At 43.9% G+C, this 20,918-nt stretch overlaps 1 protein-coding gene across 2 annotated transcripts in view; it reads right to left on the bottom strand.

Moving 5' to 3' along the window:
* Positions 1–20,918, bottom strand: part of LOC143805917 (cytochrome P450 2H2-like) — a 58,413-nt gene that overhangs the window by 11,492 nt on the left and 26,003 nt on the right. For both annotated transcript variants that reach the window (XM_077285675.1, XM_077285676.1), the window contains exons 3-4: positions 18,821–18,970; positions 18,575–18,735 (exon numbers count right to left, since the gene is read on the bottom strand). In XM_077285675.1, coding sequence (XP_077141790.1) covers positions 18,575–18,735; positions 18,821–18,970 — 311 coding nt within the window. The remainder of the gene's footprint in view (positions 1–18,574; positions 18,736–18,820; positions 18,971–20,918) is intronic.

Here is a 20,918-nt window from a genome sequence, read left to right on the forward strand (position 1 = left end):
TTGACTACCTGCTAACCCCGACGAATTACCTCCAATTAATTAAATCAGCTACAATTGACAATATTACTTTGTCAGACCATGCGCCCATTTTCCTAGAAATGAACATCACTTCCCTACCCAGACGGACATTAACTTGGTCCTTAAACGAAACATTGTTAGATTCAGACACCCATATAACCAAATTGGCAAATATCCTTAATTACTTCTTTCAGGAGAATTCTAACTCAGGGCCTCAAACCGCTATTATTTGGGAGGCGCACAAAGCGGTTATTAGGGGCGAACTCATAGCTTTGGGCTCATTTGTCAAAAAAGAAAGATCAAAGCAAATAGTCTCAATTCTACAACAAATCAATACTCTTGAGAAGATCCATAAAAAATCCCGAAGTAATATAATACAGAACGAACTATTAGACTTGAGAGGTGCGCTGAAAAACCTGCTAAATATACAGTCAGCTAAAATCTACATGAGGAGCCAACAAAAATTCTACTTACATGGTAATAGAGGTAGTAAATTAATGACTTCATTACTTAAAAAACGCAATGATCTGAGGTTTATAAACCGTATCCTATCAACTGATAAGTCGTTTAAATATAAGACTTCAGATATTGCAGAAGAGTTTCGTTCTTTTTATGAAGGCCTCTACAATTTACCCACTTCACCGCAATTTAGAGACTCATCTGAAATTCTCACCAAAATAAAGGATTTCCTCACACCCCTCAATCTTCCTAAAATCTCGATAGAAGGACATCAGACATTACTGGCGCCTATTTCTTCTAAAGAGGTACTAGATACACTAAAATTGATTCCCAATGGGAAGGCCCCAGGCCCTGATGGTTTACCCATTATCTATTATAAAAAATGTATTAAACAACTTCTGCCTCATTTAGTTTCTCTGTTCAATTCACTCTTAGAAGGTCAACCCTTGCCGAGACAAACCCTGGACGCCTTTATCTCCGTTATCCCTAAAGAATGCAAGGACCCTGCAACATGTTCCAATTACAGACCTATTTCCCTTCTTAATTCAGATATTAAGCTCTAGGCCAAAATCCTAGCAATTAGGCTAAGTTCTTTTCTTCCCAAACTGATCCACACAGACCAGGTGGGATTCGTCAAAGGGAGTGAAGGAAAGGACAATTCAACCAAAATTATTCAGTCTATAACTTTTGCTAAGAATAGAGGGATCCCTTTAGTCCTCCTCTCAACAGATACGGAGAAAGCATTTAACAGGGTGAGTTGGTGCTTTATGGAACAAACCTTGTTGAAGTTTGGCTTTCCATTGCAATTTATCGATGCGATCTTCTCTCTTTACTCGCAACCTACGGCTAAGGTAAGAGTGAATGGCACCCTGTCAAATAGCTTCAGTATTCACAATGGTACGAGACAGGGATGCCCATTGTCCCCGTCCCTGTTTATTCTGGTCATAGAAACTTTAATTCAAAAAATAAGACAAGAAACACTGGTTGGAGGTCTGAAGATTGGCTCAATAGAGTTAAAAACTTTAGCCTTTGCAGATGATTTGCTTTTTTTGATCACTAATCCTTCTCAGGCCTTCCCAGCAATGTTAGACATCCTACTGCAATTTGGGCGTTTATCCAATTTTAAAATTAATAATACAAAATCATTGGCTTTAAATATTTCTCTCCCCCATAAATGTCTAGCTGAGTTATACTCACTTTGTCCCTTCTCTTGGGCTACAAATTCTATAAAATATCTCGGTATTGAGATCACAAAGTACCCTAGCCACCTTTTTCAAGCGAACTATTCTGCTCTAACTAAAAAAGTGCAAGATATGCTGAAAGCATATAATTTACCCACACTGTCATGGCTAGGACATATCAACGTCTTCAAGACGTACATCATGCCAATTATTTTGTACACATTAAACATGGTCCCGATAAACATCCCACAAACTTTCTTTAAAAACCTGAAATCTTTAATAACCAAATTTATCTGGAAGCAGAAACCAGCCAGAATCACATATAGATTTCTTTCTCGATCAACCCTTGATGGCGGTCTAAGATTGCCTGACCCTGCCCTGTATTTCCGAGCAGTCCACATATGTAGATGGCTTAAAATAATAGCTACCTTTGAGAGTAATAACCATGACAGTGTTGACTTAGCTTTGTTAGGACAGAAGGGAATACCATGCCTCTGGTCGATGGCTAAACCTCCCAGTGAACTCAGAGTGGACGATGTGTCTCTAACAACACTCAAAGTTAGACGCTTACTAAACAAGGATCTCCCTTTGGACTCTTTCCCCTCAATGTTTGCTCGAATTGGCTCTATACCTTATTTACTAGACCCAAACTATAGTGACCCATATAGATTGTGGTCCTCTCTTCCTAAAGAGCCTTTGAAATACTTCTATAATGACAAAATTTTATATGAATGAAACCTGGCCCCCTAACTCTCTGACGCACCCCAAAAATTTTTTACAAATGCAACATTTTAGACGTACGCTCCTTAATTAAAAAAAAAAATTTCCCCATGGCTCCACTTGGTCATGGCTCAATATAATGTCTAAAATTCCTCACCCTGAAATGAAGAACGTCTCTCGTATTTATGCACAACTCAGCTCCGTCAACAATCAAAATAAGCCTACATTTATTCATTCCTGGGAGATGGAGATGGGTACCGTCTTTACGAAGACACAAACGTTAAAAATCTTAGCATTTGCACGAGGATTTTCACGTTGCATACTACTCCAAGAAAACTCTTACAAAATATTGACCAGGTGGCACCTAACTCCCGCCAAATTGTCTCATTTGGGTCTGTTAGATGACAGCTCCTGCTGGCGTTGTCATGGTTCACTAGGCCATCATACCCATATTTTTTGGGAATGCCCTAATTTGAACACGTTTTGGGGAGAGATTAATAGGATTCTCAAGAAACTAAATTTAATTAAAACTAATCTACAGGCCTCTGAAGTCCTACTTTCCTGCCCATCCATTAATTTCCATCCCAAGAAGCATAGACTTCTACCACTATTAGTAAGTGCTGCAAAGCAATTAATCACTTTACATTGGAAAGATACTTCCCCTCCAACCGTGGCTGAGTGGTTTTCCAAAGTTGACCAAATCTCTAGGCTCGAAGAATTATCTAGTTGGGAAATGAACAACCATGACCTGTATGTTAAAATTTGGACTCCTTGGAAAGAGTTACGAGCGAGTTGATATATTTAATTTAATTTTGCTTCTCATTGTATGCCCACGTGGTTCTGAGCTATGACTGGATGTATTATCGCAAACTGTATTTGTTATTGGTTATGTCTCTATGTAAAGTACCATTTCACGTTTTAGTCGTTTTAATTCCTCCTTTTGATTTCCCCTTGTTTTCCCTCTCCCTACCCTACCCTATATTACCCCCTACTCTAGACCTTCCTGAACCCCTCCCCCCCTATTTTCTCATTATTCCTATGTTTTTACTTACTGTATTATGTGATATTTGTCACTGCTTTTATGTTTATTCTTAAATAAAGAATTTATAAAAAAAAAAAATCACATACAAGAAGTTTATTAACCCTTCAGGTGCTTCACAGGAATTAATGGAATGTGGAAGAAAAGAAGTAACATTTAACTTTTTTCACAAAAATTTAGAACCATTTTTTTGCAAGGATAACAGGAAAAGATGACCCAAAATTTGTGGTGCAATTTTTCATGCGTATGCCATAAATTCATAGTAGACCATAAGTGGGAGAGAACCACTGTTTGGGCACACGGCAGAGCTAAGCTATGAAGGAATGGAGCGCCATTTAACTTAAATTTGCTGGAATAATTAGTGGATGCCATGTCGCGTTTGGAGAGCCCTTGATATGCTTTAACAGTGGAAAATGCTCACAAGTGACATCATTTTAGAAACTAGACCCCTCAGGGAACTTATATAACTGTGTGGTGAGCACCCTGAACCCCCCAACTGCTTCACAGAAGCTTATAACATTGAGACATGAAACAAAAAAAAATCATATTTTTCACAGAAAAATGTTTTTAACCCCAACAATTTTACAAGGCTAACAGGAGAAATTGCACTATAAAATTTGTTGTGAAATTTTTCCTGAGTGCGCCTATACCCCATATGTGGGGGGAAACCACTATTTTAGAGCATGGCAGAGCTCAGACGGGAACAAGTGCCATTTGACTTTTTGAAAGTAAAATATCCTGAAATAATTAGTGGACTCGATGTCGCATTTGGAGAGCCCCTGATGTGCCTAAACAGTGGAAACCAATCACAACTGACACCATTTTAGAGACTGGACCCCTCAGGGAACTTATCTAGATGTGTGGTGAGCACCATGAAACCCACGTACTTCACCGAATTCTAGAACGTTGAGCCATGAAAATGTAAAAAAAAAAAAAATCACAGTATTCACGCATGTTTTTATCTCAAAATTTTGCACTTTCACAAGGGTAACAAGAGAAATTGCACCATATAATTTGCTGTGAAATTTCTCCTGAATATGACAATACCCTATATGTGTACATGTGGAAGACAACTGCTGTTTTGGCACACAGCATGGCTCAGAAGGGCAGGAGCAACATTTGACTTTGATTGAAAAATTTTCCGGAATCATTAGGGGAAACCATGTCACGTTTGGAGAGCCCCTGATATGGCTAAATAGTAATACCCCTCACAAGTTACCCCATTTTGGAAAATAAATCCCTCAGGGAACTTATCTAGATGTGTGGTGAGAACTTTGAACCCCATGTGCTTTAGAGAAGTTTATTGTTGAGCTATGAAAAAAAAAATCACATTTTTCTCACAAAAATGTTTTTAGCCCCAATTTTTAATTTTCACAATGGTAACAGGAAATACTACACCATACAATTTATTGTGCAATTTTTTCTGAGTTGGCGGATACCCAAAAGGTGGAGGAAAACTATACTTTATGCTCACGGAAAGGCTCAGAAGAGAAGGAGTGGAACACATATTTTAATGGGATGGTCTGCGGGTGTCATGTTGCATTTGCAGAGCCTCTGATGTGCCTAAACAGTGGAAACCTCCCACAAGTGACCCCATTTTGGAAACTAGACCCCTCATGTAATTTATCTAGATGTGTGGTGAGCACGTTGAACCCCCATGTGCTTCACAGAAGTTAATAATGTTGAGCTATGAAAATAAAAATAAAAATAATCACACTTTTTCCCAGAAAAATGTTATTTTAGCCCCAATTGTTTTATTATTATTAATTAATATATAATTAATATCACACGGTTAACAGGGGACAATGGAACCCAAGCTTTCTTGGTTGTATTGTAGGATGTAATCACTGTTTGATGTATATCAATTACTGTGGCCACTCTAGATACAATCAGGTCAAGGTGTTATAGCATGTTGCCAGCCACAATGCCTTTGATCATTTAACCACCCCCTGGTGTGCTGGCCCCAGCTGCCAAATTATCCCCACCCTGGTCCCATAATCCATCTCTTCTGACCCATCACTGGACTATAAATGTAGAACCATCCTTAGGGGGGCACGCTAGTGGGGGTGCATGCGTCACATAAGCAAAGCGTCACGGAAGATAAGCGTCGTGATACCGCAGTTATTCCATGGCAGTTAGTCAGGGCAGGAGTCAGGTAAACCACACTCTCTTTTCCCTTCTCACCATGTGCTTTATTCCTATCCTCCTATGCTCCCTTGCAATCCACATTCACCGCCCAATCCCCCCTCCACCACGACTCATACACATCAGCTCCTCACTGCTTCCCTCTCCCATGTACAGCTCCCATGCACTTCTCACCTTCCTGAAAAACCTCAGCCCATCTTACCCAAACACACTGCACAAAAAAACTACAAACACTTCAAAAAACTACTTGCTTTTTATCTTGTTACTCCTACTGATTTCGGGGGACATATCCCCCAACCCCGGTCCCCCATCCCCCAACCTCAACTGCTACCCTATCTCATATCAAAACCATACTAACCTTATTAATATTACTTGCACTCCCTCACCTCTCCCTTTCAATTGTGCCCTTTGGAATCCACGGTCTGTATGTAACAAGCTCCCTTTCCTGCACAACTACTTTCTGAACAACTCTCTCAATCTGTTGGCCCTCACTGAAACCTGGATCCAAGACTCTGACACTGTCTCCCCTGCTGCCATTTCCCATGGTGGCTTACAATTCTCCCATTCCCCAAGACCCACTAACAGACCTGGTGGTGGAGTCGGCATACTCTTGTCCCCCCAATGCACGTTCCAGGTTATACCCCCAGTTGTTTCACTTTCATTCCCTTCTTTTGAGGTCCACACCATCAGGCTCTTCCGTCCCCTCTCCCTCAGAGTAGCGGTCATATACCGGCCCCCAGGCTCACCTACCCACTTCCTGGACGACTTCTCAGCCTGGCTGCCGCACTTCATGTCCTCAGAATTACCAACCTTTATCCTGGGAGACTTCAACATTCCCATTAACAGCCCCACGTCCACATCTGCATCCCAGCTTCTATCACTAACCACTTCTCTCGGCCTCTCACAGCTCTCAACCTCTGAAACACACAAAGACGGTAACACCCTGGACCTGGTCTTTGTCCGGCTCTGTTCAATTCCCCACCTCGATAACTCACCACTTCCCCTCTCTGACCACAACATTCTCTCCTTCACACTCACAATTCCTCGCCCACCCCAGCACTCTCCTACCTACCACACATTCAGAAATCTACATGCTATTAATCCTCACACACTTTCAGACTCCTTACACTCATCACTGTCCCCAGTCTCCTCTTGTCCCTGTCCTGATCTGGCTGTACATTACTTCAATGACACTCTTAGAAGCACCCTAGACCAAGTAGCTCCCCTCACCTTCAGAACCTCCAAACACAGAGTGAAACAGCCCTGGCTCACATCGCAAACCCGATTCCTCCAGCGATGCTCCAGGTGTGCTGAACGCTTATGGAGGAAAACTCGCACCCCAGAAGACTTCTTGCACTTCAAATTTATGTTAAGGACCTATAACTCTGCCCTTCACCTTGCCAAACAGACCTACTTCACCACCCTGATCTCCTCACTATCCAACAACCCCAAGAAACTTTTTGACACATTTCACTCCCTCCTCAGGCCAAAAGCACAAGACCCTATCACAGACATTTGTGCTGATGACCTGGCCTCCCACTTTATAGAGAAAATAGATAACATCCGTCAGGAAATCCGCTCCCAGACACCAAGTGCAATGACTCCCATTCCTCCCTGCATCTCCCCTGGCTCACTCTCCACATTCGATCCCATCACAGAAGAAGAAGTCTCCAAGCTCCTCTCCTCTTCTCGTCCGACTACATGCACCACTGACCCCATTCCCTCACACCTCCTCCAGTCTCTCTCTCCAGTCGTCACAACTCACCTAACTGCAATCTTTAATCTCTCCCTCTCCTCTGGCATTTTCCCCTCCTCCTTCAAACACTCTATCATTACTCCATTACTAAAAAAACCCACCCTTGACCCATCATGTGCAAACAACTACAGACCGGTCTCCAATCTACCCTTCATCTCAAAACTCCTGGAGCGCCTAGTCTACTCCCGCCTTACCCGTTACCTCTCCACTCATTCCCTCCTAGACCCTTCACAGTCCGGGTTCCGCCCCCTACATTCAACAGAAACTGCACTCATCAAGGTGACCAATGACCTTCTGACAGCAAAATGTAACGGTGACCACTCTCTGCTCATTCTCCTCGATCTTTCTGCAGCTTTCGACACTGTTGACCACCCTCTCCTACTCTCTAGGCTCCAGTCACTAGGCATTAAGGACACTGCTCTCTCCTGGTTCTCTTCCTATCTTTCTGAACGCTCCTTCAGTGTTCTGTTCTCCGGCTCCACTTCATCTCCTCTTCCTCTCACTGTCGGGGTACCTCAGGGCTCAGTCCTTGGCCCCCTTCTCTTCTCCCTCTACACGGCCCCAATTGGACAGACCATCAGCAGATTTGGCTTTCAGTACCATCTTTATGCTGATGACACACAACTATACACGTCAGCCCCTGACCTTACCCCCGCTGTACTACAGAACGCCACTGACTGTCTGTCTGCAGTCTCTAACATCATGTCCGCTCTCTATCTGAAGCTCAACCTCTCCAAAACTGAACTTCTTCTGCTCCCGCCTTCTACTAACCTCCCTAAATCTGACATTTCCCTCTCCGTGGGTGGCACCATAATAACACCCCGGCAGCAGGCACGCTGTCTGGGTGTCATGTTTGACTCCGATCTCTCCTTCACCTCCCACATACAATCTCTTGCCCGCTCGTGCCGCTTACACCTAAAGAACATCTCTAGAATCCGCCCTTTTCTCACCATGGAGACAACAAAAACTCTCACTGTCGCCCTAATCCACTCCCGTCTGGACTACTGTAACTCTCTTTTAATTGGCCTCCCCCTCACGCGACTTTCCCCTCTCCAGTCTATCCTTAATGCAGCAGCCAGGGTCGTCCATCTGGCTAATCGTTACTCGGACGTGTCCGCTCTTTGCCAGTCATTACACTGGCTGCCCATTCATTACAGGATACAATTCAAAGTACTTGTTCTCACCCACAAAGCTCTCCACAGTGCGGCACCCCCTTACATCTCCTCCCTCATTTCTGTCTATCGGCCTAACCGACCTCTGCGCTCTGCAAACGACTTTCGACTAACCTCTGCACTAATCCGTACCTCCCACTCCCGACTCCAAGACTTCTCCCGTGCTGCGCCAATCCTCTGGAATGCTCTACCCCAAGATATTAGGACCATCCACAACTTGCATAGCTTTAGGCGCTCACTCAAAACTCATTTGTTCAGAGCGGCCTATCGCGTTCCCTAATCAGTCATTTTATGTTTGTGTGTGTGTAGCCCATTCACTATCTCACCTACCCCCCACCCCCTGAAGATGGCTGGACCATCATTGTAAATACATCATTGTAAATACACACCTGTACTTTGTATCTCCCCACCTCATTGTAGATTGTAAGCTCTCACGAGCAGGGTCGTCTTATTTTGCTTTATTGCTGTATTGTTAACATTGTTACCTATGACTGTTGTGTTTGAAACTGTTAAACTGTAAAGCGCTGCGGAATATGTTGGCGCTATATAAATAAAGATTATTATTATTATTATTATTCTTGTGCAATTTCTCCTGAGTACACCAATACACTATATGCGGCTGTACAGTATTACTTATTTGTATGGTGAGACTCAGAAGGGACGTAGGTCTTTTTTTCTCCCAGAGCACAGATTTTGCTAGAATAGTTTGCAGACTCCATATACAGAGTGCCTAAGTTCTAGAAGAGCAGAATTTTTCCTCAAGTGGCCTTATTTTGAAAATTTTGCTCCCTTGGGAATTTATCTACACGTTTAGTGACGAATCGATTTTGACTCTGCGGGTGTTTTCCAGAAAAAAGCAGTAGTGCATATTTTTGAGTGAAAATTGAAAACTATCATTGAGATGCCCATACATAGTAGTCCCCAGTACTTTGTGGTGCCCAGCTCATACTTCTGGAGATATGCACCCATAAATTACACGGGCTGTCATCACTACAGAAATGCCAAACATGTGATCACTAAATGTGATTTAGGCACACTGTGGGGCTCAGAAGGGAAGGGGAATTTGGATGTGGGAGCGCAGAATTTTGTGAATTTTGTTTTGGGGGGCAAGGAGTCTTAGCATTTTTCCAGAGCCTTTTTGCTACCAGTAACGTGGAAGCCCACTATATTTCCATTAACCCCTTACTGACATCGGACGGGATAGAACGTCCGATGTCAGCTCCCCTGCTTTGATGCAGGGCTCCGCGGTGAGCCCGCATCAAAGCCGGGACATGTCAGCTGTTTTGAACAGCTGACATGTGCCCGCAATAGCGGCGGGTGAAATCGCGATTCACCCACCGCTATTAACTAGTTAAATGCCGCTGTCAAACGCAGACAGCGGCATTTAACTACCGCATCCGGCCGGGCGGCCGGAAATGACGTCATCGTCGACCCCCGTCACATGATCGGAGGTCGGCGATGCTTCTCCATTGTAACCATAGAGGTCCTTGAGACCTCTATGGTTACTGATCGCCGGTAGCTGTGAGCGCCACCCTGTGTTCGGCGCTTACAGCACACCTGATTTTCTACTACATAGCAGCGAACAGCAGATCGCTGCTATGTAGCAGAGGCGATCGTGCTGTGCCTGCTTCTAGCCTCCCATGGAGGCTATTGAAGCATGGCAAAAGTTAAAAAAAAGTTTAAAAAAATGTGAAAAAAATAAAAAAAATATAAAAGTTTAAATCACCCCCCTTTTGCCCCAATCAAAATAAATCAATAAAAAAAAAATCAAATCTACACATATTTGGTATCGCCACGTTCAGAATCGCCCAATCTATCAATAAGAAAAAAGCATTAACCTGATCGCTAAACGGCGTAATGAGAACAAAAATTGAAACGCCAGAATTACGTTTTTCCAGGTCACCACCTGACAGCACCATGGAGGACGTCCTTCTCATCCGTAGTGGGACAGGAAACCACGAGAGTTCAAAAGGACCCTCCCCCTTCCACCCTTCCACCCTTCAGTGTTTTTTCCTGTCCCACTGTGGATGGGAACGACGAGAGATTCGCCTGTCCCTACAGAGAGTGTGGATCGGGGGGGCTCGGCCTCTTCCTTCCCGCTGTGTATACTCTGTCAGCTGACACCTAAGTGATCGGGTCCCTCAGCTTGTACCAGTGCAGCGCTGCTCCTGGTAAAAGAGGTCGCTTCCCCTGGCGGGGGCTCTCGACCTCGGAGGATGCCCCACAGATGTACCTGCTTATCGCTCCTGCAAGGCACATCCTTCGCATGCGATTCCAAAGCCGGGTGGTACGCTGACTCCTCGGGACACTGGCCGGGCGCCGAAAAACATGGCGGCCAGTGACTTCCGGTTCACCGCGCCGGGCATCACTTCCGGGTCACGGCCGGGAACAAGGGCGGCATCCTCTTTGCTCCTGGTGAGGAGTGGGGACTAAAAGTATATAAGGTAGGTAGCGGCTTCTGCTATGGAGGATCCAAATCCTATGGCTGCGGCGAGCGCAGAGGGGCCGGGGTCCCAGGCACATGTGAGTTCACCTCGTGGTGAGATTTATTCTGCCCCTGTAGAATATCCATTTAGCGATATTCTTATTTATTTTAGGGACATTCTTCATCCGGAGAGAAGAGAAGGAATAGGAAATGTCCTTTATGTGCCTCGAAGCTTGCCGTCTCCTGGCAGAAACCTCTCTGTGAGCCCTGCACTGCCCGTATTGTGGGAGAGGAGCAGGCCTCCCTAATAACAAGCATGAGAACTATGGTTAGGGAAGAAGTGCAGGCTTCAATATCTAACCTTTCCACTCCCCTGTCGACCCAGTCTGATTACCAGGATCTTCCCAGGTCCAGGAAGAGACAGAGAGAGTCTGACCTGTCATCTGAAGACAGTCCCTTAGACTCTGAGATGGAGGAAGAGGAAGTGTGCAGAGACCCTCCTCATAGGGGAAATAAATACTTGTTCTCTTCTAACGATATAGAAGAGCTACTGGGAGCTGTGAGACAAACTATGCAGGTCGAGGAGCCTTCAACCTCTAAATCTGTCCAGGACGAGATGTTCGGGGGCTTACGTTCACAAACGTCAAAGGTCTTCCCGGTTAATGCCCACATTCGGTTAGTCCAAGCCGGCTAGTCTCTAACCTTGTCTCAGTTAGCAGCCATTAACCTCTCCATCACCTCTTCCTGCAGTTCAATGATTTTAGAAGAGTGGGAAGAGGCAGAGAAGAGGATCTCCATTCCAAAAGACTTTAGGCTACGTCTTTCTTTTGACCATGAGGAGGTCAAAGATTGGGAAGATATACCGAAAATTGACATCCCACTAGCAAAAGTATCAAAAAGGACTGCCATACCATTTGAGGACTCCTCAAACTTGAAGGAGCCTATGGACAGGAAGGCAGATGGTCTCCTTAAAAGAGCGTGGGAGAGTTCGGCCGCAGTGATCCGCACAAATATCGCGGCAACATCTGTGGCGAGAGCAATGCATCTATGGGTCGACGACTTGAAAGACCAATTGTCAGCAAAGGCCTCGAGGGAATCTATTATTAAAGGTACCTTCACACGAAACGACATCGCTAGCGATCCATGACGTTGCAGCGTCCTGGCTAGCGATATCGTTTCGTTTGACACGCAGCAGCGATCAGGATCCTGCTGTGATGTCGCTGGTCGCTGAATAAAGTCCAGAACTTTATTTGGTCGTCCGATCGCTGTGTATCGTTGTGTTTGAAAGCAAAAGCAACGATACCAGCGATGTTTTACACTGGTAACCAGAGTAAACATCGGGTTACCAAGCGCAGGGCCGTGCTTAGTAACCCGATGTTTACCCTGGTTACCAGCGTAAAAGTAAAAAAAACAAACACTACATACTCACCTGCGCGTCCCACAGCGTCTGCTTCCTGACACTTACTGAGCGCCGGCCCTAAAGTGAAAGTGAAAGCACAGCGGTGACGTCACCGCTGTGCTGTTAGGGCCGGAGCTCAGTCAGTGTCAGGAAGAAGACGCTGGGGGACGCGCAGGTGAGCATGTACTGTTTGGTTTTTTTACTTTTACGCTGGTAACCAGGGTAAACATCGGGTTACTAAGCGCGGCCCTGCGCTTAGCAACCCGATGTTTACCCTGGTTACCCGGGGACCTCGGCATCGTTGGTCGCTGGAGAGCAGTCTGTGTGACAGCTCTCCAGCGATCAAACAGCGACGCTGCAGCGATCGGCATCGTTGTCGCTATCGCTGCAGCGTCGCTTCGTGTGAAGGTACCTTTAAGCTATCCCTTTGCTAAAACTTGCTACAGGGTTTCTCGCAGATGCCACGGCGGAATCTGTGAGATTCACAGCCAGAGGCCAATCATTATCAAATGCTGCCCGGAGGGCCATATGGCTGAAAAGTTGGTCGGGGGATGTCCATTCAAAGAACAAATTATGTTCCATTCCCTTTTCGGGGGGCAGGGTCTTTGGTCCCATATTAGATGACATACTGGTAAAAGCTTCTGATGAAAAGAAGGGGTTTCCAGAAGAGAAAAAGAAAAAATTCCAGCCCTTTCGTAGGCCCTATTACAGTCAAAGATCAGACTATAGGGGTAAGGGTAAGCAGGGGAGATGGAGCTACCAGAAAGGGGGAGAAAATAGGAACCGAAATAGAGATCCTGGTCCCTCGAACCCTAGGTCAGAGTTCCGGAGAAAATGACGCCACCAGGATAGGGGGACGGTTGCTAAACTACCTAGAAGAGTGGGAGAAAATTACCACAAGCCCATGGGTCCTTCAGGTTATATCTCAGGGGTACAGGATAGAATTCAACTCCCTTCCCTGAGAAAGATATTTTGTATCCAACGCCCGTCTCTCTTCAGTCTCTCCAATGTGGTCGGACGTACAGGATCTCCTCCGGATGGGGTCGATATCTCCTGTGCCTCCTCACCAGATAGGAACAGGTCACTACTCGGGTCTCTTTTCTATAAAAAAAACCCTCAGGAGAATCCCGGACCATTATAAATCTCAGGCCTCTAAACAGATGGCTAAAATACAAGAGGTTCAAGATGGAGTCCATCCGCTCCACAATTCCCCTTCTAGGAAAAGACGTGGTAATGTGCACTTTAGACTTAAAGAGTGCATATTACCACGTGCCAATATTTCCACATCATCAGAGATACCTGAGATTTGCAGTAGAGAAGGAAGGAGAAGTATTCCATTATCAGTTTCGTTGCCTTCCATTTGGATTGGCGTCGGCTCCAAGAGTTTTCACAAAACTCATCATAGAGATTGTGTCTTACCTGAGGAAACGAGATATCACGATAATACCATATCTCGACGATTTCCTGTTGGTAGCAGACTCTGTAGGGCAACTCAAGGTCGATTCTCAGTTGGTGATCTCCACTCTGCAGAAGTTAGGATGGGTGTTGAACTGGGAAAAGTCACACCTAACTCCAAGATCAAGAAGACAGTTCCTAGGGGTAGTGCTGGACTCGAAGATCAGAAAATCATTCCTTCCGGACAAAAGGCGGTCCGATCTGATAAAAAAGGTTCGACAGTTTGCAAAAAATCGAGTGACAATAAGAGATGCAATGAAGATCTTGGGCATCATGACAGCCTGTATCCCATGTGTCAGCTGGAGTCAATTCCACTCTCGTCAGTTGCAAAAGGCGGTTCTGTCATCATGGGACAGAAGACAGTCTTCGTTGGACAAGGTGTTTCTTCTGTCTCACCGGGTCAGACAATCCCTACGATGGTGGACGATGTCAGAAAACCTCCGGATCGGTGTCCCTTGGATCCAGACCCCGGCAGTCACGGTAACAACGGACGCGAGCCAGCGGGGCTGGGGTGGCCAGGTTCTCGGAAGATTCTTCCAGGGACAATGGAATCTGGAAGATGGCAGCAATTCCTCAAACCACAGAGAGCTGCATGCGGTTTGGAAGGTGTTGCGTTCAGCCCGGATCTTGCTAAAAAACAAGCACCTGAAGATCTTTTCGGACAACGTGATGACTGTGGCCTTTCTTCGTCATCAGGGAGGGCCAAGGCATCCGAAGCTACAACATCTGGCCGATCGAATTTTCACCTGGGCAGAAAGATCGGTACTTTCGGTTTCAGCGGTTCACTTAGAAGGCTCAAGAAACCAGATTGCGGACTTCCTGAGCAGAGAGAAACTGTCACCCACAGAGTGGGAATTAAACAGCAAGGTCTTCGATTCCCTGTGTCGACGCTGGGGAACTCCGAGAGTGGATCTTTTTGCGACCAGAAGGAATGCAAAAGTAACAGCGTTCTATTCTCTGAACCCTCAGGAGAACCCGACAGGGGTGGATGCCCTCTCCCAGTCATGGAGCAAAGGTCTGCTATATGCCTTTCCCCCTCTAGCTTTAGTACCGAGGGTCCTCAGGAAAATATTCGAAGACAGAGCTTGAGTGATCTTGGTGGTTCCCTTCTGGCCCGGAAGAAGCTGGTTCCCTCTCCTAAGAAAACTAACAGTAAACGATCCTTACCATCTCCCGGAGTTAAAGGACTTACTTTCTCAGGGTCCGGTTCTTCATCAGAACCCGGGGAATCTACAGTTAGCTGCATGGATCCTGAGCGGCAGATCCTAAGAACAAGAGGCCCATCAGAGGAAGTAATTTCCATCCTACTAACAAGTAGAAAACCTGTGACCTCAACAATTTACCTTAAGATTTGGAAAAAATTCTGCAGCTTTTGTGGAGATGCAACAATCGATGTTGATTGCCCTAACATACCTAAAATTCTGGATTTTTTACAGCAGGGATTTAGGAAAGGGCTTAAACCAAGTACTTTAAGAGTCCAGATATCAGCCCTCAGTGTATTCTATGATACTTCCCTGGCCGCTCATCCTTGGATCGCTCGGTTTTCCAAGGCGGTTACAAGGCTAAGACCCCCAATCAGAAACACTGTCCCTCCTTGGGACCTTAACTTAGTCCTTAATGAGTTATGTAGGGAGCCCTTTGATATTAAGAAAGATATTAATATTGCTAATCTTTCCCTTAAAACAGTTTTTTTGGTAGCCGTTACATCAGCCAAAAGATTAGGGGAGCTCCAAGCCCTGTCCATCCAGAATCCTTATCTTCAGGTATTCGACGATAGGCTGGTTTTAAGACTTGACCCTGGGTTCCTTCCCAAGGTTGCCTCAGTTTCCAATATAAACCAGGAGGTGGTACTTCCATCTTTTTGCCAGTTTCCTAGGAACCAGAAAGAGTCCTTTTTCCATAACCTAGACATCAGGGAAACAGTACTTAAATATCTAGATATGACTAGGGCCTGGAGGCAGGATAATAATCTCTTCATCCTTTACGGGGGTCCTAATAAAGGGAAGAAAGCCTCAAAATCCACCATAGCCAGATGGATTCGATCCGCTATTAGCGTAGCCTATCAGGCACAGGGAAAGAACCCCCCAGAGGTCCTGAAAGCTCACTCGTCTAGGGCTATGTCCGCTTCCTGGGCAGAAAAAGGGGGGGCTTCAATCGATCAAATTTGCAGAGCAGCATCTTGGTCTAATATTAGCACCTTTTCAAAACACTACAAATTAGACGTAGTTTCTTCTCAATTAGCGTTTGGCAGGAAAGTGCTTCAAGCGGTAGTCCCACCCTAGAACAAGGAAGTTTCCTTTGGTACTTCTCCATGGTGCTGTCAGGTGGTGACCTGGAAAACGGTAATTAGTCTTACCGATAATTGTATTTCCAGGAATCCATCCTGACAGCACGGATAGTTCCCTCCCTAATATCTGTTTTACTTATGTGAAGTAACATTTGTACTAATCTTGTTATGTTCAAAATAAAATTGTTCTGTTTGCATCCATCCAGACGTGTTACTTTGAAAAATCACTGAAGGGTGGAAGGGGGAGGGTCCTTTTGAACTCTCGTGGTTTCCTGTCCCACTACGGATGAGAAGGACGTCCTCCATGGTGCTGTCAGGATGGATTCCTGGAAATACAATTATCGGTAAGACTAATTACCGTTTTTTGGTCACCGCGACATTGCATTAAAATGCAACAACGGGCGATCAAAACAACGTATCTGCACCGAATTGGAATCATTAAAAACGCCAGCTTGGCACACAAAAAATAAGCCCTCAACTGACCCCAGATCATGAAAAGTGGAGACTCTACGAGTATCGGAAAATGGCGCAATTTATTTTTTTTTTTTTTAGCAAAGTTTGGAATTTTTTTTCACCACTTAGGTAAAAAATAACCTAGTCATGTTAGGTGTCTATGAACTCGTAATGACCTGGAGAATCTTAATGGTAGGTCAGTTTTAGCATTTAGTGAACCTAGGAAAAAAGCCAAACAAAAAACAAGTGTGGGATTGCACTTTTTTTGCAATTTCACCGCACTTGGAATTTTTTTCCCGTTTTCTAGTACACGACATGGTAAAACCAATGATGTCGTTCAAAAGTACAACTTGTCCCACAAAAAATAAGCCCTCAAATGGCCAAATTGACGGAAAAATAAAAAGTTATGGCTCTGGGAAGGAGGGGAGTGAAAAACGAACACGGAAAAACGAAAAATCCCACGGTCATGAAGGGGTTAACAGATGATGAACCTGAGTGGGGACTTGCTTTTTTTGTGGATTGATTTGAAGCTGTTGTATAGATCATTTTACATAATATTTGTGACCATATATATCCGGTTTTCTACGCTGAGCACTTACATAGGTATTTATATTTAAATTTCAAAGTGACGTGATTCAGATGAGACCCCCAAGGGATCCATTCACTATAATGGGGCAGCAGAGTTACTCTGGACTCCATCTGGCCTCTGATCAGCAATGGCCTTCTTTTCAGAGGTGCACAAAATTATAGTAGACTGTGTTTTTATGCACGCCTAAAAAGACGTACACCACTGTATCATAGGCAGCCAGACGTCATCCACAGTGTCTCAATCTGCCTTTTATAGGAAATATTCCCTTAGGGGTTGTATCTGAATCACGTGTTTCAGAGATTTACATGTAAAACCCAGGGTAAGCCCTCAACACAGAGCACAGGATAATTGTTCGCCGAGCCTTACTGTGATCTTTGGGAGGCAGAATGAACAAATCAACAGCAGGTAAAGAATTGGTTTTATTTATTTTTTACACCATTCCTCATGTGGTATAAGTGATTAGATTACTTTATTCTTAGGGTCAGTGCGATTACAGCGATAGCAGATTTATATCTTTTTTATGTTTGGCTGCTATCACACACTAAAAGACATTTTTTATAAGTTTTCCATATTTTTGTGGACATAGTCATGTGAAGGCTTGTATTTTGAGGAATGAGTTGATGTTTTTATAGGTACCATTTTGGCATATGATATTTTTTGATCAATTTCTATTCCGATGTTCAGGATGCAGAATTACGGTAACAAAAACAAGCAATTAAGGAATAATGTTTTGGCGTTTATTCTTATGCCGTTCCGCGTGTAGTAAAAATAATAAGTCAGCTTTATTCTTCAGGTCCGTACGATTACAGAGATACCTTTTTATATATATTTTTTTATGTTTTGGCACTTTTACACAATAAAAACAATTTTATAGAAAAAATATTTAAAATAAAACCTTTTTAGATTATATGTGATTTTAATCTTTACCAAGATGGCTCTACAGAAAGATTGGACAAACAATATCAATATTGGTTCTAGACCCAAATTGTGTTTTGTGGTTGTTCTCCATGAATCCAGCTCCTCCCATTTAGCAGTCTGGTTTTTGCTTATCTATTTGGTTTGTCTTTTCAGAAAAAATGTGGAGACTGAAAGTGGTCTTATCCCCAGGATTACAAAGATCATCAACCTCTTACCAATACAGCCATGATTGGCCTAAAACCATCATTAATCTTTTTTTTATTTTTTTAGCAGATCCATCACTAACTTTTGCAAGTGCTCTAAATGGTCAACGATTACTGGCATCCTTGTGGAAACATTCATGAGTGCACTAAATTGTGTAGAACCTATGGACCCCTTGGGTAAAGGGCCCTTGGGTACTGTCCAAATGTCTTTTTATCTTAAAATAAATAACAAAGAAATGAAGTCTGCAATAATCCGACAACAAAAACTAAGTGCTTTGCTCTTTTTGTGGTGGCGAAGACATCTTGCAATATTACCCAAGAAGATGGGTCATTGAGAATCATAAACAATATGTACCTGGCCAGCGAAAGAATTCAGCCGTTTGAAGATTTCTCTGTTATAAGACAAAAGCTTCAGAAATTTCTTGTCCTCATAGTCATATCGCTCACCAAACACAATAGAACATATAACATTAGAAACAGCAAGTCCAAGAATATATGTTGGGTTAAATGACGCATCTGCAATTAAAGTAATTAACAAAAGCTTACAGGGTATCAATAAGTTGATTGTGAATGTAAAAACATGACTTTAGTTTTCACTCACCATTGTTTTGCATAATCCTTTCTGTAAGACACTGGGCCTCCTCTTGGATCCTCATTTCAACACTCCTCTTGCCCATTCCTAAATTTCTCAAGGTCATCAGAGAGAATCGCCTCATCGCTTTCCACCTCTCACCATTGCTCATAACAATCCCTAGAAGATGGTAGAGAAAGATCAAGATCCAGAACTCACAGAATCAGCACTAGCTTTTGGCTAGTTCCTAATTAGCTTTATATTTTGGAGACAAATATTTTGTTTCATAGAAAAAATAGCAAATATCTCCTAACTGCATGCCAAAATATTACAGGCCAGGCTACGATCTACAATTATGCTACAAGGTGTAGTAATATGATGTTCCAGTCAACTATTGCTGGAGAATTTTATCAGCAGTGGAAAACATTGATTGTCTCTTTTCTAATAGAGGGGTCTTTATCAAAGGACCACTACTTATGGCTAGGGTTGAGCGAAACGGGTCGATCATTTTCAAAAGTCGCCGACTTTTGGCTAAGTCGGCGTCTCATGAAACCCGATCCGACCCCTGTGCTTGTCGGCCATGCGGTACGCGACTTTCGCGCCAAAGTCGCGTTTCAATGACGCGAAAAGCGCCATTTTTCAGCCAATGAAGGTGAACGCAGAGTGTGGGCAGCGTGATGACATAGATCCTGGTCCCCACCATCTTAGAGAAGGGCATTGCAGTGATTGGCTTGCTGTCTGCGGCGTCACAGGGGCTATAAAGGGGCGTTCCCGCCGACCGCCATCTTACTGCTGCTGATCTGAGCTTAGGGACAGGTTGCTGCCGCTTCGTCAGAAGCAGGGAGAGCGTTAGGCAGGGTCCACTAACCACCAAACCGCTTGTGCTGCAGCGATTTCCACTGTCCAACACCACCTTCGGTGTGCAGGGACTGTGGAAGCTATTTTTTTTTTTTTTTCCCCTCAGCGCTGTAGCTCATTGGGCTGCCCTAGAAGGCTCCGTGATAGCTGTATTGCTGTGTGTACGCCACTGTGGAAACCAACTGCTTTTTTCAAAGCACATATCCTCTTGTTCCTTCCTTTCTGCACAGCTATCTTTTTTGTTTGTCCACACTTTTTATTTAATTTGTGCATCAGTCCACTCCTATTGCTGCCTGCCATACCTGGCTTACATTACTGCAGGGAGATAGTAATTGTAGGACAGTTTTTTTTTTTTTTTTGTTTTTTTTTGTGGGAGATTAAGATTGGCATTTCTGCTACAGTGCCATCCCTGTGTGTGCCATCTCTCACTGAGTGGGCCATAGAAAGCCTATTTATTTTTTCCGTGATTTGTGTTCTAAAATCTACCTCAACACAAAAACACTACATCAATCAGTGGGAGAAAAATATTGGCCTCAGTCAGGGCTTGTGTGCCACTGCTGTGTGTGCTATCTCTCATTCAGTGGGCTATAGCAAGCCTATTTTTTTTTTTTTTTTTTTAATATTATTTGGTTTCTAAAGTCTCCCTGAAAAAAAAAAAAAAACCTAAAAAAACAGTGGGAGAGTAATATTGCCCTTTCAGCTTGTGTGCCAGTCTTGACTCCTGGGTGTGCCACCTCTCTCCCTCTCATTCAGTGGGCCATAGAAAGCCTATTTATTTTTTTTTTTAAATATTATTGGGTTTCTAAAGTCTCCCTTAACAAACAAAAAATACATAAAAAAACAGTGGGAGAGTAATATTGCCCTTTCAGCTTGTGTGCCAGTCTTGACTCCTGGGTGTGCCACCTCTCTCCCTTTCATTCAGTGGGCCATAGAAAGCCTATTTATTTTTTCCGTGATTTGTGTTCTAAATTCTACCTCAACACAAAAACACTACATCAATCAGTGGGAGAAAAATATTGGCCTCAGTCAGGGCTTGTGTGCCACTGCTGTGTGTGCTATCTCTCATTCAGTGGGCTATAGCAAGCCTATTTTTTTTTTTTTTTTTTTAATATTATTTGGTTTCTAAAGTCTCCCTGAAAAAAAAAAAAAAAACATACAAAAAACAGTGGGAGAGTAATATTGCCCTTTCAGCTTGTGTGCCAGTCTTGACTCCTGGGTGTGCCACCTCTCTCCCTTTCATTCAGTGGGCCATAGAAAGCCTATTTATTTT

Source organism: Ranitomeya variabilis, chromosome 2 (assembly GCF_051348905.1).
Source record: "Ranitomeya variabilis isolate aRanVar5 chromosome 2, aRanVar5.hap1, whole genome shotgun sequence".
Classification (NCBI taxonomy): Eukaryota; Metazoa; Chordata; class Amphibia; order Anura; family Dendrobatidae; genus Ranitomeya; species Ranitomeya variabilis.